The sequence below is a fragment of the Oncorhynchus masou genome, chromosome 24 (genome assembly GCF_036934945.1).
Source record: "Oncorhynchus masou masou isolate Uvic2021 chromosome 24, UVic_Omas_1.1, whole genome shotgun sequence".
In the NCBI taxonomy this organism is placed as follows: Eukaryota; Metazoa; Chordata; class Actinopteri; order Salmoniformes; family Salmonidae; genus Oncorhynchus; species Oncorhynchus masou.
Window position 1 is genome coordinate 64,815,249 of NC_088235.1, and position 24,511 is coordinate 64,839,759.

At 41.2% G+C, this 24,511-nt stretch overlaps 1 protein-coding gene across 3 annotated transcripts in view; it reads right to left on the reverse strand.

Annotated features, from left to right (window-relative positions):
- Window positions 1-4,801: 4,801 nt before the first annotated feature.
- Window positions 4,802-24,511, reverse strand: part of LOC135512483 (phosphatidylinositide phosphatase SAC2-like) — a 35,867-nt gene continuing 16,157 nt past the window's right edge. The window contains exons 2-20 of one of the 3 annotated variants that reach the window (XM_064934559.1): window positions 22,302-22,364; window positions 21,699-21,835; window positions 20,104-20,232; window positions 19,728-19,913; window positions 19,453-19,509; window positions 16,172-16,370; window positions 15,859-16,038; window positions 14,568-14,635; window positions 14,303-14,427; window positions 13,280-13,357; window positions 12,993-13,113; window positions 12,651-12,779; window positions 10,782-10,899; window positions 9,652-9,850; window positions 9,043-9,114; window positions 8,879-8,952; window positions 8,505-8,633; window positions 8,288-8,375; window positions 4,802-8,071 (exon numbers count right to left, since the gene is read on the reverse strand). In XM_064934559.1, the coding sequence (XP_064790631.1) occupies window positions 6,961-8,071; window positions 8,288-8,375; window positions 8,505-8,633; window positions 8,879-8,952; window positions 9,043-9,114; window positions 9,652-9,850; window positions 10,782-10,899; window positions 12,651-12,779; window positions 12,993-13,113; window positions 13,280-13,357; window positions 14,303-14,427; window positions 14,568-14,635; window positions 15,859-16,038; window positions 16,172-16,370; window positions 19,453-19,509; window positions 19,728-19,913; window positions 20,104-20,232; window positions 21,699-21,785 (3,150 nt within the window). In that variant the 5' untranslated portion in view covers window positions 21,786-21,835; window positions 22,302-22,364 and the 3' untranslated portion in view covers window positions 4,802-6,960. The remainder of the gene's footprint in view (window positions 8,072-8,287; window positions 8,376-8,504; window positions 8,634-8,878; window positions 8,953-9,042; window positions 9,115-9,651; window positions 9,851-10,781; window positions 10,900-12,650; window positions 12,780-12,992; window positions 13,114-13,279; window positions 13,358-14,302; window positions 14,428-14,567; window positions 14,636-15,858; window positions 16,039-16,171; window positions 16,371-19,452; window positions 19,510-19,727; window positions 19,914-20,103; window positions 20,233-21,698; window positions 21,836-22,301; window positions 22,365-24,511) is intronic. The other 2 variants (XM_064934557.1, XM_064934558.1) reach the window with 2 other exon arrangements.

The following is a 24,511-nucleotide window of genomic DNA, read 5'->3' on the forward strand; positions in this document are numbered from 1 at the left end:
GTATTTTTCATAGACCCAGGACAAAGAACTTATACGGTAGAAATAAGAAATATTTTAATATTCAATCAAATTTGAGTACAACATAAAAAAATGACAAGTCAGTTGTTTGAGAGGTGAAGTACAACCACAGACATGGGATTATCGCTGGAAAATATGTTTAAATGCAGTGCAAGCGTGTTTAGTCACTCACAATGACATAAATGTAACTTCGTAATCTCGGTTACGTAAGTAACCCCAAGTTCTATTTCAAATATATCGCTTCACTTTCTCACAATGGGGATATAGATTGCCCACTTGCTCTCCGAAGCCAGACTAGTCCCAACAATATCACCCTTGAGGCACCAACACGGAGGACAGTATGCACCAACGAAGGAGCAGAAACATCCAGCTGTTAAAACCTCAAATGTATGAGGGTTGGCCCAACGTGCAGTATTGCAAACAAATGCCCAAGAGCTAGTGGAATGAGCCTTCAAGCCCCCAGGGGGCTGCAAACCCTTGCTATTATAATAGCCTCCACTATGGGATAGTCGTTGACAAGAGAGGGGCACTCTAGCAGGGGGGGCACCGAGGAGATGGAGAGTTGGTCACTCTTACCATGCTCTCGTTCTATCCAACAAAAATATTAATGCAACAAAGTGTTGGTTTCATGAGCTGAAATAAAAGATCCCATAAACATTCAATACGCACAAAAAGCTTCTTCATTTAAAATTGTACACATTTGTTTACATCCCAGTTAGTGACCATTTCTCCTTAGCCAAGATAATCCATCCACCTGACAGTTGTGGCATATCAAGAAGCTGATTAAACAGCATGAGGTCTATGCCCTCCCAGGCCCACCAATGGCTGCGCCCCTGCCCAGTCATGTAAAATCCATAGATTAGGGCCTAGTTAATTTATTTAAATGGACTGATTTCCTTATGAACTTTAACTCAACATTTTTAGCATGTTGCGCTTTATATTTCTGTTCAGAATAGATGTTCAAAGCTCGTACTGGACACAAACGGTGGAGATGCTCTTCGTCCATAGAAGTGAAAGGCGGCGGGTGGAAAGCCATAAACTCCAAGACAGCAGGGTTGAGTTACAGTGTTACCTTGGATAACCCTGGGGCAAACTGTAGGCATGAATGTTGAACTGACAGTGCATGCAACTCACTCACTCGTTTTGGGCAGAGATATTTCATCTCCACACTTTCCAGCAACTGCTGGGAAATTGCCTCAAGCAAAGTACCAAGACTGAGTTCAAGGCTTGGCGACGGAGTAAACGACGCACTCTCTTCATAAAACATAAGAGGGCGTTTCCCTACTGTGTGATTGTTGAAGTCTATACAACAGGCAGATATGACGGCTAAATAAACCTTAACAGTGGAGAATGCCTCCCCTCAGTCTAAAATCCTGCAAGAAGCATAAAACCTTGGATACAGAGCATTGGTAAGGAATTCTGTTTCTGGTCACACCACCTCTCAAATACGCACCACTTGTTCCCATACAGTGAGGGTCATGGTTTCCGGGTAAGGGTGGAAAATCTCTCTGTTCGCTTGGGTCAGTAGATCCCTTGCGTAATGGTAGCTGCCAGGGCTTGTCGTAAAGCGAGCTTTGCTACCGAGAGCTTTCCTGGCCATCGAGGGGCTATCAAGATCAGGGATAAGCCTTGTTCCCTCACTCTGTTCAGAGAGGGGAGGATCAAACATAGAAGAGAAAGCATAGAGCAACACTCTTGGCCAAGGGACAACATGTCTTTCTGTGAAGCGATCTACAGTAACTCTCCCCCAGATCTGTGATTCCCCCTGGACAACAAGTCCGCTCCCACATTCAGTACACGCGGGACATGAATTCACGCATAATGAGAGATGTGCACTGCTCCACAGAATACTCTTGGCAGTCTGTGTAAGCGCAGCGAGAAAGTGCCATCCGGGTGGTTGAAGTATGCCTCCAGTAATATTGTCTGTTCTGACCAGGATGTGACAATTTCAAATGAAACACTCAGCAGTTTGAGGTCATTTATACGAGCGTGGTGGTGCTGTGGGGATCACAGTCTGTTTATTGCTCTTGCCTCGTGAACTGCGCCCCATCCTTTGACTGATGCATCTGTCGTCACCTCCTTCCTCGATGACACTACCCCTAAGGGGGTGCCTGAAAAGAAGATTGAGGGGATCTTCCAGTGACGGAGAGCTGAGAGACAGTCAGTGGAAACCTTCATCTTTCGATTGAGGTGCCAACGTTGACAGTTTTTACCCAACTCTGGAAGTGTCATTCTCAGTAGTCCTAGTGGTACTACTGAGGTGGACGCCATCAACCCAAGAACTCTGAGACATGTTTTGAGCGTGGCTGTCCAATAGTGTAGCCCGATAAGAGAGAATCCAGCTTTACGCCAAGGTATTCTATTCTCTGAGTGGGCACCAAACAGCTCTTTTTCTGGTTGGCCTTGAACCCTAGCTCAGTGAAGTGCTATACAAGAGAAGCCATGTCTAGTACCACTTGCTTCTGTGTAGGGGAGCAAAGTAGGTAATGGTCTATGTAAGAGGATACTTTTAACCCCTCTGGGGTGCTAGCGCCGCCTCTACACACTTGAACGTTCAGGGAGCCAACGCTAGCCCGAAGAGAACAGCGAGGTATTCGGAAGCTTTGCCTTGAAAGGCGAACCTGAGAAACTTCCTGTGTGTCGGCAGAATACTTATGTGAAAATAAGCGTCCTGTGACAGCCTAGCAGTTCGGGCCGCTGGCGTGGGTTCGAATCCGGTACAAACAGCTCTCCAATCGGTCTTTCTCTTACGGTCTCTTCTGAAATGAACCAGTCGCCTCAACAGAGCTAGACAGCACGATGAGCGTAAGCATACAGAATATGGACTTTCTCAGAAATCTGTTGAGGATCCGTAGATCCAGAATAGGGCGGGCATTGACTGCACATGCTCGCCAGTTTCCTGCAGCGAGTTGCTCACAAGTCAGATGACTCTTGCTCACCAGTGGTGGACCCTGTGAGCAGATGCGTAGAAGTGCACCGCTGCACAAGTGGTAGGGTTTTAGGAGAAGAGATGTGCCTCTGCCCCATAGTGATCTGTTGGCTGCCTCTACCGCCGGGCACGTACCCCTTGGTCAGACGCCCCTCCTTCCCTCCAGGTGGGCGGGACCTCGATGCGGTCGCAGTGACGGACCACTTCCCCCACTTTCGGCTTCTGGGAAAGGCAGAAATGTGGGTTGACAGCCTGCTGCGTAGCTGGGGGTTTTGCGTAGCAGCAGCAGCAGGCTCAATAGCTCTGCTTTGATTGGTTCTTCCAATAGAGAATCCATCTAAGACAACAGCCATTGTGAGATATCGAAACAATATATTTGAAATAGAACTGTACTTTGTCTATGGGCAGAATCCTTACTGGTACATATCTGGCAAGTGACATCAACCATTGATGACAAATAAAAGGTTGTTTCAAAAGCACTTGGTGTAAAAAAAAAAAAAAACTCCCATCCCACTCCCATCTGGCAAATGTAAGGACTATACCCGCTCCTAACATTAAAACTCCATATGAAAGGAGTGTTTACACTATAAAATAATCATGTTTTACAAATCGGTACCTAATTCAGGTAAGAACGGTTTCTGCTCCGATTTATGTGCTCCAGTGTAGTGCATGCATTCATAAATACAATATGAAATACAACCCTTAGCCCTGCTTAAAGCCTTATAATTCCTATTGCATTGCAGCTGTCATAAAGCTTTGGCAGTGCCAAACAATATCAGCAGGCTACTAGGAAATCATTCGGCACCCACAATTCCGAGGACAGTTTCTTGGTTTTCTGATCCATATCTGTATTCCCATTTGAAATCCATAGATTAGGGCCTAATGAATATATTTCAATTGGACTGATTTCCTTATAACAACTGTAACTCATTAAAATCTTTGAAATTATTGCATGTTGAGTTTATACACGACATGGCCAATGTGGACACCTGCTCATTGAACATCTCATTCCAAAATCATGGGCATTAATATGGAGTCAAGTTCTTCCACACCAATCTCAACAAACCATTTCTGTATTGACCTTCCCCAAACTGTTGCCACAAAGTTGAAAACACACCAATGGAGCTCATGTCCTGAGCATTGAACACCATTTAAAAACATAGGCCAGAGGATGGAATATCCCAAGATAAAGCTGACATTACCCTGAACATAATCTAATATACAGTACCAAGATCAAACAAATATTGCAACATCATGATGGAATAAACTTAACTCTAAAGGTAGATTTGCCATAAATACCTGATACAATCTACCACTTTCATGTCATTTTAAGGCTTACACTTTAGATTCAGGAGTGCATAAAGCATCAAAGAGTGTTTTTAATAAGCTTTGGACGGACCACATTGCATATATTCTATATGCTACTGTACAGTATTTGTCAAATATGTGACCGACTTAGGGCTCATAGACCTAATGCAGACATTAGGTACAACCATTTGTATGAAAATTCAATTAAATCCTATCAATCCACCAATGCTTACGAAATCTCAAATGATTTTGGTAAGCTGTCAGTTAAGTGACTTTTGGGTATTCTCAAAGAAAAATGATCAAACCCCTTCGGAAATGTTCAGCAGCAGTGCATCTAACTCTAGCATCAACATGATCAAAAGCCAAAGTGTACGGAGATATAGTTATATGTCCATAAATACATGTTGGTCAATGAAAAGGTTATAACTTAGGGAACAGATATACATACAGTACAATACTTACATATCAAACAGTATACTCTTACCGGAATTCTTGTACGTTGCTAAAATGTCCTATATTGATGAGGAATAAACTCGACAACAGTAACCAGGTTTCCAACTCATTTTTTTATGAGAGTAAAGTACATGTGGGATAGAAAAATAAAATAATTGACGACAGAATCTGCTAGACAAGGTGGGATCTTTTTGTGTCAGTAAAATTAATTATACGCAAATATTGATATAATAACCATCATATCGAACTTGGAGTCACACAATGACATGTGTGGTCCACCCACTACGACTCGGAAAAGCATGGAGTGTATTATGCTACAGATGAAATAAGTTATGAGGGTGGAGAAAGTGCACGGTGATAGGTTTAATGCTGTTTTCCAATAAATATCGAGTCTTATTATGGTGACATGACGATCGATGCTTGGCTGCCGTTTGACAAGTAAAAATAATCTTGCTCTTTTGTCCATAATAGGAAATTCATCATGTCGGTAGCCTACCTGCAAGCTTTTGGCTAGAGAGCACGTGCAAAGACCAGTGTGGGCACATAGGTTACAGTGGGGTCCAAAATTATTGACACCCTTGATAAATATGAGCAATAATGAATGCAATTATTATTTTATACTCATACAATTTCTCAGGGAACGAGATTTTGTTTAACAAGTCATTAAAAAAATCTCAAAGTTAGGGGTCAAAATTGTCATCTGTAACGATAAAGTAGTCAAAAGTGTTGTATTTGGTCCCATATTCCTAGCACGCAATGACAACATTAAGCGTGTGACTCAAACTTGTTGGGGGGGGGTATGATTTTAGGTCAAACTTTCTCACTCAAGATTCATTTCAGGATTAGCTGTAATCATGGTATCAAGTGGTGTTTAGAAACATATTCTATTCTTATTTACAAGTGACTCCAAAATAACACAATACATTATTTACCATTAATAATATGGGACCAAATACTAAACTTGACTACTTTATTTACAAGAATCTTTAGTGGAGTCAATTTTGAACCCCACCTTCTTTAGATATTTTTATATTACTTGTTTAAACATCTATTTTCTGAGTAATTGTATTAATATAATTTTCCCCAAAATTTTGAGCATACAATATAGCTCAGTATTTTAATTATTTCAGTCATCTTTATTAAAGTTGTCATTTTTGACCCCACTGTATAACAATTTGTTTTGTGACAAAACAGAGTTAAATGCGATGGAAACCAATTTAGTTTTTTTTTTTTTTTTCGGAACAGGAATGTAACCGCAAAAGTAATTTTTTATGTGCACTACATTATCATGTACAGATTTTTATCCACAACAAGTCAATTTGATGGAAACATCTCTGGTGAGAATAATGTTTTGAATGCAGATTTTTGAATATTCACATGAAAATCTGTCACCAATTTGATGGAAACCGAGCTACCGATCCCCATTTATCTAGGAGTTGTATGTTTGTTTTCTTACTAGCCTAGGGTTGGTCTAATATCTAACATTGAGCTGCCCTTTGAAAATCAATAGGGACATTTGGTCGGACACTTCTACTAATGTTTTTGAAACAGAGCTATGAACTAGGCCTATATCACAAACGCCAATAGGTGCACTGCACCTATGGAATCACAAAAGTAATCAATTCAGAGCTCATCTCTCAACATGCACTGGATATTGCCTACCTTATCTAATTCAGTTATCAACAATAAATAGCCTGACATGCAAATGTAGCTGGAAAATCAATTGAAAGGTATGCTTCAGTCTTTGTCGAGCAAAACACGTCAACGAAGGTACTACGCTGCGTACAGAGTACAGACCCACTTGCGCACTCAACACATTGAAATATGTAGAGTTTCCCTGTATTTGGGTGGGAAATTGAAACGAGGTGTAGCTATTGCCTTTTTCTGTTTGAGTCTTATTAAAGAATGTGAAAGACTGTTGTCTGTTTGCTGCTTTTCATTAAATAATTGTCTTTAGGCTATGGTTAGTTCAATTAGTTCATATTGGCAGAATATAATGCTTTGCGGTAGTCGGAAAGGAATTGCATTAGGATTAAGTACGCCGTGTATTGAGCTGGGGTATTATATACTACACAACACTGGCTGTAAACATGGTCAGGTCAACTACAAGGGGAATTGAAGAGCAGGGTTCTTATTCAAGTCAGTGTGGGTCCCTTCTTGTGCAAGCTTATGCTACTGCTAGCTACTGTACTGGAAGTCACATACTACTAACTGTACAAAAACCTGCTTAGAGGGTACAACTTTAAGAAGTGCTAGATCTGTATGATCCTCGTCTGGCACTGTGTAAACATTGCCTTCAGCTCGTTCTCTTGTGTCTCATTGAGACCGCCCACTTCTGGCTCTGGGCTTTTCTGCACCTTTGCCACGGCAAAGTTGATGCCTTGGGTAAGTCCGGCCTGGGTCAGGCTGGCCACCTGCACCATTGAGCTCTTGATCTTGGCAAAGGGGGAGACCACTCGGCTGTTGTTGCCGTCGGCGGGCAAGGGGCCCAGGCTGCCCTCCATGTGAGAGCCCAGGCTCCTCTGGGAGCTGCCAGAAGCTGCCGAGCTGAGCTTCTGGGCAGTCAGGAGATTGGGTCTGGAGGTAACATCTAGCTGGGATGGCCTGGAAGGGAGCTGGAGCTCCTTTGCCTGCATCTTCTGATCTGAACCTGGGTGCTCATCTGGGGCCAGGGGACCTTTAGCATGTGAAGGGACATGTGGGTTCTGTGTTGGGACGCCACCAGTCATCTGCTCCCCGAATACCTCCACAGGTTTGATCTGCGCATCTTGGATGAATTGGTGGCAATAGGCATCAATGGGCGTTCCAAAGTCTATCAGGATGGCCTCCTCACCCTCTGAGGTAGCGTCGGGAGACTGGTCTTCAGGACCGGCTAGAGCCGGAGCCCCCTGTTTACTGTCACAGCCAGTGACTCTGATGTTAAGCTCCACGCTGCCTAGTCGAGGAGCTGATGCCACGATGCCGCAGCTGGGCAGCACATAGTCCACATTTTCCAAGGAGCCGGAGCGCATGTGTTCATCCGAGTTGTACGAATCTGAGTCGGACGACATCTCTGAGTGGTTGTCACAGAGGTCCTTCAGAGCCGGGCCGGTGTTTGCCCCCTCGGAGGTCTCCAAGCTGCTGTCAGACTTCCAGAGGGTGATCCCAATGGTGGGCTTCAGGAAGTTCACGTCGGGCTTAGTGGAGAAGGTGTTGCCCAGCCTCCCCTTGAAGGAGCCCATGTTGACATTGGACTTCTTCACCCTCTGGTTGAGAGAGGAGAACTTGTTGAGGAGGAAGCTCTTTCCCTGAGCCAGACCAGAGCTGCCAAGGACCTGGTCAGGGTGTCTGCCCATGATGTCCTCGTGAGGTTTACTGTGCCTTCTAAAACAAATGGATTGACAATATAGTCTAGTATTTTATCCAGGGCTTCTATTCATAGTGCATATCCATGTCAATGAGATTTTGTTCTAGAACTGTAAAAGGGCTAGTATAGGCATACTGCACAAGTGTAAAATACAGTACAAGTGTAAAATACAGTAACTATGAGAGAAGAATATTCTGAAGATCTAGAAAGAGTGATAATGAATTCCAACTCACCTCTCCAGTTTCTTTTCAATCACCTGCATGTCAAGTCCCATGGCTTGCTTTGTTATGCAAAGCATCTCAGCTATGCACTGTAACGTGTCTGAAATATAATGAATCATTCCCACAATGGGAGGTCAGGACAAGGAATTCAAGTCATTTTGTGGCTATACGGGCAGTGTGCTTCCAGTCTATTTATTTCATAAAATAAAATCTGGTAATCTTCCCATACCTTTACCGTCATCCTCAGGATTCCTTGTGACAGCCCTCATTGTGTGAAAATACCCACTTGTCTCCTCATTCTTGTAATGTAGACGCATACAGCAGAATTTGGGCTTCCCGAACAGAGTAGGTTCTGGGCCTAAAAAAGAACAGGACATGTTGTGAGCTTTATTGATGCATTACTTAGATGTTTGTGGTAAATCAAAAACAGTAGTTGCATCATTCAGAATTTGTGTACAATGAATGAAAATCATGCCCAAAGTGTGTGCTTAGTAGATTTTCAGTGTAAAATAAAATCTTGACGCTGTGACTGATTTCGACCCTGTCTACACTTTGGAATTTTCACTTTGTAGAGTTATATTCCTCTTAAGGGGAAACACTCACCTATTTCAATCTTTTCCAAACCCTCCAAGTTGAGGCGCTGGTACTGATTGACTTTGTCAGTTTCCTCATCATAGCTGTAAAAACAAAAGCAAAAAAAAAACTGATGATATAATGAACAGCTAAAACATGTAATTGACTCTTCTGTAATAAATGCAGGCACTTACTATGCAATGTAATATGCACTGTTGGATAACAGCAGGAGAACATCCACGTCTTTGCTGGTTGCGTCAATAAGACTGATGAGTAGAAAAAAATGTGACAATGAGCTTTCTACATGAACAATTTGTTGAGGAACAAACACTTTCAAGGTGTTGATTTTGAAGTGCATCTTAATTTCCCCTGGGGAAATAAAGCTGCATTTAATTGATGCACACTAACAGTGTTGGGAGAACAAACACTATGAGAGCCAACTCATGAAAGGATTCAGTCAATGAAAAAAAATAGCTAAATGCAATTTCTCAAGCAAGAATTTTGCTCGGACTGTCTGGGAGTGGAACCTAATTGGAGGAGCCTAATGGGAGGGATATGTAACCTGAAAATTAGCTGTTATTGAAAGAGAGGAGTGCAAACTCTCTATGTTATATGTCTATTCACTTAAAAACCCCACCCAACCAAATAAGCTGAAATTACAGGCGATCTTTTCAAATAGCTCTTACACAAAAAGTGTATCATGATGTGGAAATATATTTTAAAAAACACAGGCAAATCATGTTTTTGACTGCACTGCCCCTTTAAGTTTAGAGTTGTGATTTGTGGATGTTTCCAGCACCAACCTCATGTCACAGTCGATGAGGGCCCAGCCACCATGGAACTTCTCATCGTCGGGCAGCAGTAGCTGCATGTAAGTCTGTAGCAGGAGGCTGACCTGCTCCTGGGTTACTCTCTGGCTCTCCTGCTCCTTCTCCTCATGCTCCTTCTCCTTACTGAAAATGGAGTACAGGTCCTCTGTCACAGGATGGCCCATCATCAGGTCTAGAGAGAGAGGTGGGAGGGAAGAACGATTGAGTCACGGTTTTAAGACTAAACAAATGAGGATGGAACCCATTTTTATAACACTTTACTTAGAGCCTGCAGGTACAATGCTATTTAACTTGTTATAAGCATACACACACTACCATTTAAAAGTTTGGGGTCACTTAGAAATGTCCTTGTTTTTGAAAGAAAATATATATTTTTTGGTCCATTTAAAATAACATCAAATTGATCAGAAATACAGTGTAGACATTGTTAATGTTGTAAATGACTTGTAGCTGGAAACAGCAGATTTTGTTACGGAATATCTACAGAGGTCCATTATCAGCAACCATCACTCCTGTGTTCCAATGGCACGTTGTGTTCGCTAATCCAAGTGTATCATTTTAAAGGGCTAATTGATCATTAGAAAACCCTTTTGCAATTATGTTAGCACAGCTGAAAATTGGCCTTTTTAGACTAGTTGAGTATCTGGAGCATCAGCATCCAGGATGCTGATTCTTTAATCAGCACAACAGTTTTCAGCTGTGCTTTCTAATGATCATTTAGCCTTTTAAAATTATAAACTTGGATTAGCTAACACAACGTGCCATTGGAACACAGGAGCGATGGTTGCTGATAATTGACCTCTAGATATTCCATTAGAAATCAGCCATTTCCAGCTACAATAGTCATTTACAACATTAACAATGTCTACACTGTATTTCTGATCAATTTGATGTTATTTTAATGGACAAAACATTTGGACAAGGACATTTCTAAGTGACCCCAAACTTTTGAACGGTAGTGTATATATTTTGTTTTCCTGACACACAATGATATGATATGATTAATAACACATAAGGGGATCATGCATGATTATTACAGGTCTTAGAATGAATTAGAACTGCATCATACCTGCAGGCTTTAAGTATTACAGGTCACTTCTTACCAATGACTGCTTGTCTGTATGCGTCCCTGAAGCGGTTCAGATAGTAGCGGTTGGCTGAGTTCACGCCATCTTTCATCACCCCGGCCAGTTTTCTCTCCCCCGTTCTGGTGAAGTCTCCCTGTATATGGGATTACAGACAGAGGATGTCAAAAACAAGCAAGATATTGCACAGTCAATGTCTGATCCGTTCCACAAAAGTAGTAGGCTGGAAAAAGATTTTATACTCTTCATGACTTAGGACTATGTAGTGTAAACACTTGGCTGTTATTGGCTTTATTGAGGAAAAGTTGAGGCATATTTTTTAAATTTATCTAACCTTTATTTAACAAGGCAAGTCAGTTAAGAACAAACTCTTATTTACGATGACAGCCTACACCAGTCAAACCTGGACCAATTGTGCGCCGCCCTATGGGACTTTCAATCACGGCAGGTTGTGATAAAGCCTGCACTAATCTAAAATAAAGTGGGGGGGAAAAGTTGTAGGACTCTTCTTTACTTTCTCCATCCTCCTGGTGTACTTTTCTTCCTGGATATTTCCAAGTCGACATACACCGAGTGTACAAAACATTAGGAACAACATCCTAAAATATACATTACCGTTCAAAACTTTGGGGTTACTTAGATATTTGTTTTTGAAAGAAAAGCACATTTTTTTGTCCATTAAAATAGCATCAAATTCGTCAGAAATACAGTGTAGACATTGTTAATGTTTTAAATGACTATTATAGCTGGAAACGGCTGATTTTTATATGGACAATCTACATAGGCGTACAGAAGCCCATTGTCAGCAATCATCACTCCTGTGTTCCAATGGCACATTGTGTTAGCTAATCCAAGTGTATCATTTTAAAAGGCTAATTTAATTGATCATTAGAAAACCCTTTTGCAAATATGTTAGCACAGCTGAAAATTGTTGTTCTGATTAGAGAAGCAATAAAACTGGCCCTCTTTAGAATAGTTGAGTATCTGGAGCATCAGCATTTATGGGTTCAATTTCAGGCTCAAAATGGCCAGAAACAAAGAACTTTCTGAAACTTGTCAGTCTATTTTTGTTCTGAGAAATAGATGGCATCATGGAGTAGGACAATTATGTGGATATATTGAAGCAAAGTCTCAAGACATCAGTCAGGAAGTTAAAGCTTGGTCGCAATTGGGTCTTCCAAATGGACAATTGACCCCAAGCATACTTCCAAAGTTGTGACAAAATGGCTTGAAGACAACCATGTCAAGATATTAGAGTGGCCATCACTAAGCCCTGACCTCAAGCCTATAGAAAATTTGTGGGCAAAACTGAAAAAGTGTGTGTGAGCAAGGAGGTCTACAAAACTGACTCTGTTACACCAGCTCTGTCAGGAGGAATGGGCCAAAATTCACCCAACTTATTGTGGGAAGCTTGTGGAAGGCTACCCGAAACGTTTGACCCAAGTTAAACAATTTAAAGGCAATGCTACCAAATACTACTTAAGTGTATGTAAACTTCTGACCCATAGGGAATGTGATGAAAGACATAAAAGATTAAATAAATCATTCTACTATTATTCTGACATTTCACATTCTTAAAATAAAGTGGTGGTCCTAACTGACCTAAGACAAGGAATTTTTACTGGGATTAGATGTCAGGAATTGTGAAAAATTGAGTTTAAATGTATTTGGCTAAGGTGTATGTAAACTTCCAACTGTTGGCTACTGGCCCAATGCTCTTAACCACTAGGCTGTCTGCCTCCCTCATTTCTAGTTTAATTACTTGATCAGTTTGCAGTGGAGGCCTACTAACTGAGGGGTAACAGGATAGTATCCTATTGGCAGATGCAAACCGAATATAGCAAAACTAATATTAGCTTAAAACTTTACACACGCTAATGATTTTACCTTGAGGGCGGCTGTGCCGGCGTACTGTCTGCTGATGGTGTCGCCGTTGTTGGCCCACATGACCTGGTAGATCCTGTAGCACTTGAGCGGCAGAGGCTGCTCAGGGGGCATCACACCTAGTTTCTTCAGCTGAGTGACGCAGAGACATAAAGCTAGGCATCAGTCACCATCAAATGTTTGCCAGAAAACTACACTTACAGGAGAATTCCGCTGAAAAAGTTGAAATTTTATGTTTTATTCTTTACCTTTTCATATGTAATATGCCATCCATTACCACATTACTATGTCTACCATTACATCATCAGCTTTAAGTTGACATGTTCGAAGTAGGGGGAATCTCACCTGTGCCTCCATTACTGCACGAGCTATGGCAGCCTGGACTACATTGGTCCTGTCCAGACAGTCCATGCAGTTGACCCGGAAAATGCCCTCCTGATGGCAGATGACTCCTGCCTGGTCCACCCTGACAGAGGAACATTCACTGTGTGATGCACTGCATCTAGATATGGAGCTTCTGATCAACATGTGCAATCAATTACTGATTCATTCAAGATTTTTACTTGCCCTAAAAAAAAAGTCTGTTGAGGTTGGCAATAACACACTCCCACACGCACCACACACACACTTACCAGCCCCATCTCATGTCTGCGATAATATCAGAGATGGCATCTGTCAGCGTTTGCACATTCTCAAACTTCATACCTCGACTGAGAAGACAAAAGACCAATTAAAATACAGGGGAAGTGCATACTATAATAAAATAAAAAAAATACAATAATTGTAGTTTAGGTTATTCTTTGCTTATTAGAGTTACTTATTATACTGAACAAAAACATAAAATGCAACAATTTCCCCAAAAATTGTGAGTTAACAGTTCAAACAAGGAAATTAGACAATTGAAATAAATGAATAAGTCTCTATGAATTTTACATGAATGGGCAGGGGCACAGCAATGGGTGGACCTGGGAGGACATAGGCCCACCCACTGGGGGGGCAGGCCCAGCCAGTCAGAATTAGTTTTTCCCCATAAAAGAGCTTTATTACAGACAGAAATACTCAGTTTCATCAGCTGTCCAGGTGGCTGGTCTCAGATGATCCCGCGGGTGAATAAGCCGAAAGTGGAGGTTACACGCGGTTGTGAGACTGGTTGGACGTACTGCCAAATTCTCTAAAATGGCGTTGGAGGTGGCTTATCAGAGAGAAATGAACATTCCATTCTGGCAAGAGCTCTGGTGCAACATTCCTGCCGCCCGCATGCATATTGCACTCTCCCTCAAAACTTGAGACATCAGTGCCATTGTGTTGTGTGATAAAACTGCACATTTTAGAGAGTGGCCTTTTTGTCCCCAGCACCTGTGGTGCACCTGTGTAATGACCAGGATGTTTAATCATCTTCTTGATATGCCAAACCTGTCAGTTGGATGGATTATCTTGGCAAAGAAGAAAAGCTCACAAACACGGATGTAAACAAACTTGTGCACAAAATTTCAGAGAAATAAGCTTTTTGTGCAAGTGGAAAAATGTCTGGGATCTTTTATTTCAGCTCATGAAAAATGGGATCAACACTTTACATGTTGTGTTTATATTTTTGTTCAGTATTAAATGACCTGTGCAGCCAAGAGCTGATTGTTTCTGTGTATCAATTTTCTTACCAGTGCTCATGGAAGTCAAAAGAGACATATGTAAGGTTAGGATTGTTGTACAGAAGGACTTGTTTGAGATATGCGTCGCCAATAATCTTCTCACGCCCACTTTGGTCCACTAAGTTTATGATGACCTGTCAAAACATAGTTGCAAATTGCATCAACTTTACTATAATGATAAGTCTTTACGTAGATAAGTCTAAGTTAAACGAAAACTCAAGTTTTGGTAGTGATATCAAAGGAATGCCAATGCTGTCTGGCATACGATTCTCACCTGCTTCTTGTAAAGGTTGAGCTGCTCGTCAAAGTGAGCTGCAAAGTAAGGAATGGTCTCCTTTTCTCCTGAAAAGATGATTATAACATAACGGGAAAAAGTATATGATGGGGTCGTATTCATTTTAGCTTGCCCAGTGCCCTGGGTGGGTGGAGTATGCATATTTAACTTCTTCGATATAGGGGGCGCTCTTAATTTTTGGATAAAAAAAAAACGTTCCCGTTTTAAACAAGATATTTTGTCACGAAAAGATGCTCGACTATGCATATAATTGACAGCTTTGGAAAGAAAACATTGATATTGTCTGTGAGTGCCACAGAACTAATGCGACAGGCGAAACCAAGATGAAATTTCATACAGGAAGTGCCCCAGATTTGGAATGCGCTGTGTTCCAATGTCTCCTTATATGGCTGTGAATGCGCCAGGAATGAGCCTACACTTTCTGTCGTTTCCCCAAGGTGTCTGCAGCATTGTGACGTATTTGTAGGCATATCATTGGAAGATTGACCATAAGAGACGACATTTACCAGGTGTCCGTTTGGTGTCCTCCGTCAAAATTATTGCGCAATCTCCAGCTGCGTGCACTTTTCCATTTGGTTCAGAGGAGAAAGGCAACTGCCACGAAAGATTTATCATCGAATAGATATGTGAAAAACACCTTGAGGATTTATTCTAAACAACGTTTGCCATGTTTCTGTCGATATTATGGAGTTAATTTGGAAAAAAGTTTGGCGTTGTAATGACTGAATTTTCGGGGTTTTTCTTAGCCAAACGTGATGAACAAAACGGAGCGATTTCTCCTACACAAATAATCTTTTTGGAAAAACTGAACATTTGCTATCTAACTGAGAGTCTCCTCATTGAAAACATCCGAAGTTCTTCAAAGGTAAATTATTTTATTTGAATGCTTTTCTTGTTTTTGTGAAAATGTTGCCTGCTGAATGCTAGGCTTAATGCTATGCTAGCTATCAATACTCTTACACAAATGCTTGTGTAGCTATGGTTGAAAAGCATATTTTGAAAATCTGAGATGACAGTGTTGTTAACAAAAGGCTAAGCTTGTGAGCCAATATATTTATTTCATTTCATTTGCGATTTTCATGAATAGTTAACGTTGTGTTATGGTAATGAGCTTGAGGCTATGATTACGCTCCCGGATACGGGATTGCTCGACGCAAGAAGTTAAGCCCATTGCATTAGTCATAAAAATACATTCGGCCCACCCGGGGCACTGGATGAATGCACCCATTATTCCCAAGGCAGTATTTTGGATTGTAAATATCCCACTGACCTTTCTCCAGCCGAGGCCTGGGGTTGTAGCGGTAGCCTGCTTGGCTCCAGAAGACAGGCACCGAACCGCGGCTCTGCACAAAGGACAGTGAGTGGTTGTGCACGTGTATCAGCTGCTCTGTCTCCACAAAGTTAGCCACGTGTCCATCTGTGTCTACCCCTCTGCGTTTGTACCGCATCCCTTTGGGGAGAAGAAAACTATGATCATTAAATTCACCCTCCAATAATGATCAGAATTTAACTATGACTTAATCAAAGTGTTGCAAATAGACCCTAGCAATTTGGCCTGGGTGTCCATGACCTCTGAACTGTACCTGCACGGTGGCGACTGCGGCGGGAGATGAGGGCCACGGTGAAGCGCGGGTGGATGTCGTCCACGCAGGTGAGCTCCTGGAGTGGCGTATCGGGGCTGCTCTTCTCCTCCTCTGGGCTCTCGTTGTAATTCACTACCAGCTCCTGCACCTGCACAAAGCCCTGAATGATGGGTGTCACCCAGAAGTCCACCTCTGGAACCTGCAACACAACAAGAAAAGTTACAACTCTGTACAGTGATGCTAACTTGAGATGTATAAAGATGGAATGCAGTAGTTCAGTATATAGTACCAGTCAAAAGTTGACACACCTACTCATTCAAGGGTTTTTCTTTATTTTTTACTATTTTCTACATTGTAGAATAATAGTGGAGACATCAAAACTATGAAATAACACATATGGAATCATGTAGTAAATATATTTTATATTCTTCAAAGTAGTCACCCGTTGCCTTGATGACAGCTTTGAACACTTGTAATTATCTCAACCAGTTTCATGAGGTATGGAATGCATTTCAATTAACAGGTGTGCCTTGTTAAAAGTTAATTTGTGGAATTTCTTTCCTTAATGTGTTTGAGCCAATCAGTTGTGTTGTGACAAGGTAGGGGTGGTTTACAGAAGATAGCCCTATTTGGTAAAAGACGAAGTCCATATAATGGCAAGATCAGCTCAAATAAGCAAAGAGAAATGACAGTCCATCAAGTTCATTAGAGTTAACTGCACCTCAGATTGCAGCCCAAATAAATGCTTCAGAGTTCAAGTAATAGACACATCTCAACATCAACTGTTCAGAGGACACTGCATGAATCAGGCTTTCATGGTCAAATTGCTGCAAAGAAACCACTACTAAAGGACACCAATAATAATAAGAAGAGACTTGCTTGGGCCAAGAATTCTGTCCTTTGGTCTGATTCCAAATTTGAGACTTTTGGTTTCAACCATTGTGTCTTTGTGATACGCAGAGTAGGTGAACAGAGGATCTCCGCATGTGTGGTTCACACCGTGACATGTGGAGAAGGAGTGATGGTGTGGGGGTGCTTTGCTGGTCTGGGATTTATTTAGAATTCAAGGCACACTTAACCAGCATGGATACCACAGCATTCTGCAGCTATACACCATCCCATCTCATTTGCGCTTCGTGGGACTAGCATTTGTTTTTCAACAGGACAATGACCCAAAACACACCTCCAGGCTGTGTAAGGGCTATTTGACCAAGGATAGTGATGAGTGCTGCATCAGATGACCTGGCCTCCACAATCACCCGACGTCAACCCAAAAGATGGTTTGGGTTGAGTTGGACCGCAGAGTGAAGGAAAAGCAGCCACATGCTCAGCATATGTGGAAACTCATTCAAGACTGTTGGAAAATCATTCCTCATGAAGCTGGTTGAGAGCATGCCAAGAGTGTGCAAAGCTGTAATCAAGGCGAAAGGTGGCTACTTTGAAGAATCTAAAATATATTTTGATTTGTTTAACACTTTTTGGGTTACAACATGATTCCATGTGTTATTTCATAGTTTTGATGTCTTCAGTATTATTCTAGAAAATAGTAGAAGAAACAAATAAAAATAAAGGAAAAATAAAGAAAAACCTTAAATAAGTAGGTGTGTCCAAACCTTTGGCTGGTACTGTATATTTAACATCGATTAAAAGGAGTATGATTGCTATCCGTTCAAATCACTCCAATAATACCTGCCACTAAGTGTTTCCTTGCTAGAACATTTCCCTATTGTTCAGATAGGGTTCTGCAAAAGCGTTCAGTGTCACACAAGTGCCCCATAACCGTCTGTACTCTTATACAGATCCTTCGGAAAGTATTCAGATCCCTTGACTTTTTCCGAATTTTTTTACGTTACAGCCTTACTCTGAAACTGATTTATTTTATTCCCCTCACCAATCTACACACAATAACTCATAACAAAGCAAAAAAATAGGTAAAAAATGTTTTGATATTTTATTAAAAATAAAAATACAGAAATATTACATTTACATAAGTATTCAGACCGTTTACTCAGTACTTTGTTGAAGCACCTTAAGCAGCGATTACAGACTCGAGTCTTGGGTATGACACTACAAGCTTGGCACACCTATATTTCGGGAGTTTCTCCCATTCTTCTCTGCAGATCCTCTCAAGCTCGGTCAGATTGGATGTGAAGCGTCGCTGCACAGCTATTTTCAGGTCTCGCTAGAGATGTTCGATCGATCGGGTTCAAGTCCGGGCTCTGGCTGGGCCAGTCAAGGACATTCAGAGACTTGTCCCGAAGCCACTCCTTCATTGCCTTGGCTGTGTGCTTAGGGTCGTTGTCCTGTTGGAACGTGAACCTTTGTCTGAGGTCCTGAGCACCCTGGAGCAGGTTTTCATCAAGGATCTCTCTTTACTTTGCTCCGTTCATCTTTCCCTTGATCCTGACTAGTATCAAAGTCCCTGCCGCTGAAAAACATGCCCACAGCATGATGCTGCCACCACGTTTCACAGTAGGGATGGTATTGGCCAGGTGATGAGCGGCGCCTGGTTTCCTCCAGACGTGCCTCTTGGCATTCAGGCCAAAGAGTTCAATCTTGGTTTCATCAGACCAGAACATCTTGTTTCTTATGGTCCGAGTGTCCTTTAGTTGCCTTTTGGCAAACCCCAAGCGGGTTTTCATGTGCCTTTTACTGAGGAGTTGTTTCCGTTGGGCCACTCTACTATAAAGGCCTGATTTGTGGAGCTGCAAAGATGGTAGGGTCTCCCCAGGGTCTCTGTCACATTGGCCATCGGGTTCTTGGTCATCTCCCTTACCAAGGCCCTTCTCCCCCGGTTGCTCAGTTTGGCCGGGCGGACTGCTCTAAGAGTCAAACGTCTTCCATTTAAGAATGGTGGAGGCCACTGTGTTCTTGGGGACCTTCAATGCTGCAGACATTATTTGGTACCCTTCAGATCTGTACCTCGAAACTATCCTGTCTCGGAGCTCTATGGACAATTCCTTTGACCTCATGGTTTGGTTTTTGCTCTGACGTGCACAGTCAACTGTGGGACCTTATATGGACAGGTATGTGCCATTCCAAATCATGTCCAATCAATGCCAACATTTTTAAAAACCTGTTTTCGCTTTGTCATTATGGGTTATTATCCCAAAGCTAGTCCTGCTTTAAGGATTTTTTTTTTTAGTAAGGTTGTAATGTAACAAAATGTGGAAAAAGATAAGGGGTATGAATATTTTCCGAATGCACTGTATCTGACAATTGACAAATTAATATCTAGTCTATCCATTCCTGTCAAACCAGCCTTGAAATGCATCAGTTACCTGCAGATCAATTAGCTCCTGGACCATGTGTTTGTTCCAGAAGAATCTGTCATCCACCTTGAAGAGGAAAATAACTATTATAAGTCAAACACAATTACTTTATTTTAATTATTTAAGCTTGGTTAAACGTATCTTAAAAGACAGGAAATGTGTGGTACAATACTACTGTACTTAAATCAGGCATCTCAAACAGGCGAACCCCAGGCCAAACGTGACCAGCGATCTGATTTAGTAAATGCGACCTGTGTGCTTTGAGTGTAGTAATAACCACTTACCTGTTTCCATTGGGGTAAATTGGACTTTTCTGTGTCTCCCTGCCGCTGCACAGTGTTGGTGAGGTCATAAGTCATGCTGTAGTAGAAGGAATCGGAGTCCATGAATATCTTGTACAGCTCGTCGAGCAGCCGCCTCTCGAGACGTTCCTTCTCTTTGTTTTCCTTGACCTGAAAGGCAGGGGAATACTGGGTGGTGGACATGGACAGGGATGGTATTAAATTGTCAAAATAATATAGAAAAATAACTAACAAATAAACTAGAAATGAAAAAAAAATATATAAATAAAAGCAAATGTACCAATTTAAAAAATGTACAAGAGGCAAGTAAGATGATAATACATGGGATATCTGAGCACAGAACTACAAATTCTATAACCTTTTTCTTAGTGGGAGCCCCAACATTGGACTTGATCTGACTCAGAGTTTTCATCAGGTACTTCGACTCATCTGGAGACGGTGCAAGCTTCTCTGGCTTGTCGATCCCAAAGTGATGCTTCTTACAAAGCTAAAAGAAAAAGGACAGACTTTCTTTTCCACTTTCTATCAAAATTGTACATTGCTAACATACCAGCGTCATCATCCCCTGTAGTGATGTGTAACTAGAATTAAAACATGAACTCTGAGAAATACGCTCACTTTTCCAACCCATCTGAAGGCAGAATTTGAATAAAATTGTTCTTAACTGACTTGCCTAGTTAAATAAAGGTTCAATTAAAAACTAAAATGACCCTTCATTCAGATCAGCTTAGGCTAATTGAGTATACCAAAGCATTCTGAATTGACCTCAACTCTATAAGACTTCCTCATAATTTAGTTAATGATTAAAGTTTTCCAAATATATTTACAGGGAATGATAGACAATTGGGATCATACTGGTGGACATGTCTGCGAGGTTGATTGACAGCTAACAACTATGGTGTCTGAGTTAATTGGTTCAGTCTCAATGTGATTGCTAGCTAATTACATCAATTCAAAGCTACTCGCTACCAACAGTCAAAAACATCCAAAACAAGTGGTTCAGAAAACTCTAAAACAACTTCACAGGGCTAATGAATTCCTAAGCGGGATGGAATAATAATTCTGTGGTATGGACAGTATGCAGGGCTAGGTTTTAGAAACATACCAGAGACATGATTATCCAACATCCCGTTCACTGGAAATGTTTCACTTACTTTCTCATGATCAGTATCATCTGTATCATCATCATGGCTCACCTGTAAGACTGGCATCTAAGCAAAATCCCGATTTCTCTGAGATCATTTAGCAAAATCACATTACTTTGGTTTCTAATTAAACAATTCTGATTAACATTGGCAATGCAGAATAATAACACTAATGTAGTGTAGCTTAGATGTTCATCTTACAAGGTGATTAACTGGACTCTTCAAGGTGTCAATCAAAACAGGGCAATTGAGATACTTACAAGAAACATTGAAATGAAATCATAAAATTTAAAAACACTAAGGGTAGCCTAGATTATAGCGGCAAGCTATGGTTTTCATCTCATCATGGCTGCATCCTAGATTAAAGAAAGATGCACTATGCAGAAATCTCTACGCCATTTCCTGGTTGCTAAAATTCCAATAGTTTGACTAATTTTAGTTAGTATAGTGTAGAGAAGCATTGTACCATCTATTGTATTTTCAGCTGTTTGAAGCTGGTGTACATAACCAAAGGTAAAAGCCATAAAAACTCAACTTAAGAACAGGAAGCATAGAAATAGAGCACATAGAACATATCTACCGTTTCTTTCAATGAGAATGACAGCTCTATAAGACATTTCGATATGAATTTGGTCGGGTCGCCAAAAAGGCTACATATTGCAGCTTTAAAAAAGGAGACAATAGCACATTAGTGGCTACTTTAATGTGATTACCGTTGCATTTTCACACTTAAAGTCACAGTACTGCTTGAATGCGCAGAGCTCCATTAACCTCAAAGATAAAACGTGCCTCACAGACAATCTCTCACCTCCAGCTCCAGATCCAGTGGCTCTTCCTCAGACAGAGGAATGACAGCTATCTTGGTGATCTTGTAGACTTTGTGGTCACCTGGCATCTGGCCAACCAGCGCTTTTTGGCGGATCAGTATGAGACCCAGAGGAAGATCTGCCAACAAGAAGGGGTAAGGGGGACATCATCACAGGCACAGAATTCCACACATTCCATAAGGTTTGACTTCTAGGGTTGGGCGGTATCCAGACTTTCATATTGTCATATCATCCTTCTCTCACAGGAATTTACAGTATTACCGGTTTAGTACCCAAGGGTGCGCCAAACACCCCCCCCAAAAAAAAAGAAAACAGCCCACAGCCCACTTGGCGTTTATTACCATTATTATAGCATAGTTATGGTGAAATTCCATGGAGGTTGCTAGCTAAATATGTTAACGAGCGTAAACTAACATAAACAAATTGCAATGACAGGCAATCCAAATCAGAAAGTTACACATATATAGCTAGGAGCTACCTAATATCAATTTTGGTGAGTTTGGACATTTACAAGCGAATGTGAACGAGAGACAGTGTGCAAAATAATTAAGTTGAGGCATGCTTATCTGATGGAAAAACAGTACTGGCTCTGTAGCAGCATGTGTATGTACAGGCTGTGTCTGTGTGAAGTCGCTAGGGCAACAGGCCTGCTCAGAGAACATGGGGGAGTAGCAAACAGGCAGAGTATGGAGAGGAGAAAAAAACAAGAAAATCAAGTTAGCAGTGGCAACTGTACAGATAAAGCCCATTGGATGAGTTGACTTTTCAAACATGGCAGAAAGCTAACAATATGATGCCCCGTCATTAACTGAGCCACTTAGATATCGAGCAAGTTAAACTTGGGGGTCGCATTAACGCAGAATTCAGTGTTTTTCAAGCAAAAAAATAAATAAAAATATTTGCGTTATCAGCAGACAGTGCTCTGACTAATGTGTAGCTACTTCTCCTGTGCTTTTCTCAGTGTAGCCAGCCTACTTCTCTCCGGGTAAAATGAAAGATTAACTTTAAGCAAAAAAATTAGGAAATGGAGCTACATTCTTTCTATGATAAACATTAGAAATATGATGGCCATGCATCGTTTCAACCTGGTCTCAGAGCATTTCATATTATTCTGCATGTAAATCCAAGACACTCGTATGGTTTCATAAGACAGGTGGTTAGTTAAGGCAAAAACTAAAGTCGGGATGGATGGATGGGCGTATAACGTGAACGTCTAGCAACCCAAAGGTTGCGAGTTTGAATCTCATCACGGACAACTTTAGCAACTTTTGAACTACTTTTTAGCTACTTTGCAACTACTTAGTATGTTAGCTAACCATTCCGCTAAACATAACCTTAAACCTTTAACATAGCTAGGCAAGGAGTTAACATTTAACGAGCTAGCTAACGTTAGTCACCAAGCTCGAATTAAACATATTATACGTTATGCAAATTCGTAACATTGTAATTGTTGCAAATTCACAACATACAATACGAATCGTAATTCATATCATACGAAATGGGTGATGGCCATCTACAAATTAATACATACAGATGAAGTTGGAAGTTTACATACACATAGGTTTGAGTCATTAAAGCTCATTTTTCAACCACTCCACAAATTTCTTGTTAACAAACTATAGTTTTGAAAAGTTGGTTAGGACATCTACTTTGTGCATGACACATCTAAGATTTCCAACAATTGTTTCCAGACAGATTATTTCACTTATAATTTACTGTATCACAATTCAAGTGGGTCAGAAGTTTACATACACTAAGTTCACTGTGCCTTTAAACAGCTTGTAAAATTCCAGAAAATTATGTCATGGCTTTAGAAGCTTCTGATAAGCTAATTGACATCATTTGAATCAATTGGAGGTGTACCTGAGGATGTATTTCAAGGCCTACCTTCAAACTCATTTGCCTCTTTGCTTGATGTCATGGGAAAATCAAAAGAAATCAGCTAAGACTGCAGTTTTTTTAGTTTTTTTTATCACAAGTCTGGTTCATCCTTGGGAGCAATTTCCAAATGACTGAAGGTACCACATTCATCTGTACAAACAATAGTATGCAACTATAAACACCATGGAACCACGCAGCCATCATACCGCTCAGGAAGAAGATGCGTTCTGTCTCCTAGAGATGAACGTACTTTGGTGCAAAAAGTGCAAATCAATCCCAGAACAATAGAAAAGGACTTTGTGAAGATGCTGGAGGAAACAGGTACAAAAATATCTATCTCAAAAGTAAAACGAGTCCTTTATCAACATAACCTGAAAGGCTGCTCAGTAAGGAAGAAACAACTGCTCCAAAACTGCCATAAAAAAGCCAGACTACAGTTTACAACTGCACATGGGGACAAAGATCGTACTTTTTGGAGAAATGTCCTCTGGTCTGATGAAACAAAAATAGAACTGTTTGGTCATAATGACCATTGTTATTTTTGGAGGGAAAAGGGAAAGACTTGCAAGCCAAAGAACCCATCCCAACCGTGAAGCACGGGGGTGGCAGCATCATCGTGTGGGGGTGCTTTGCTGCAGGAAGGACTGGTGCACTTCACAAGATAGATGGCATCATGAGGTAGGACAATTATGTGGATAGATCTCAAGACATCAGTCAGGAAGTTAAAGCTTGGTCGCAAATGGGTCTTCCAAATGGACAATGACCCCAAGCATACTTCCAAAGTTGTGGCAAAATGGCTTAAGGACAACAAAGTCAAGGTATTGAGTGGCCATCACAAAGCCCTGACCTCAATCCTATAGAAAATGTGTGCGCAGAACTGAAAAAGCATGTGCGAGCAAGGAGGCCTTTAAAC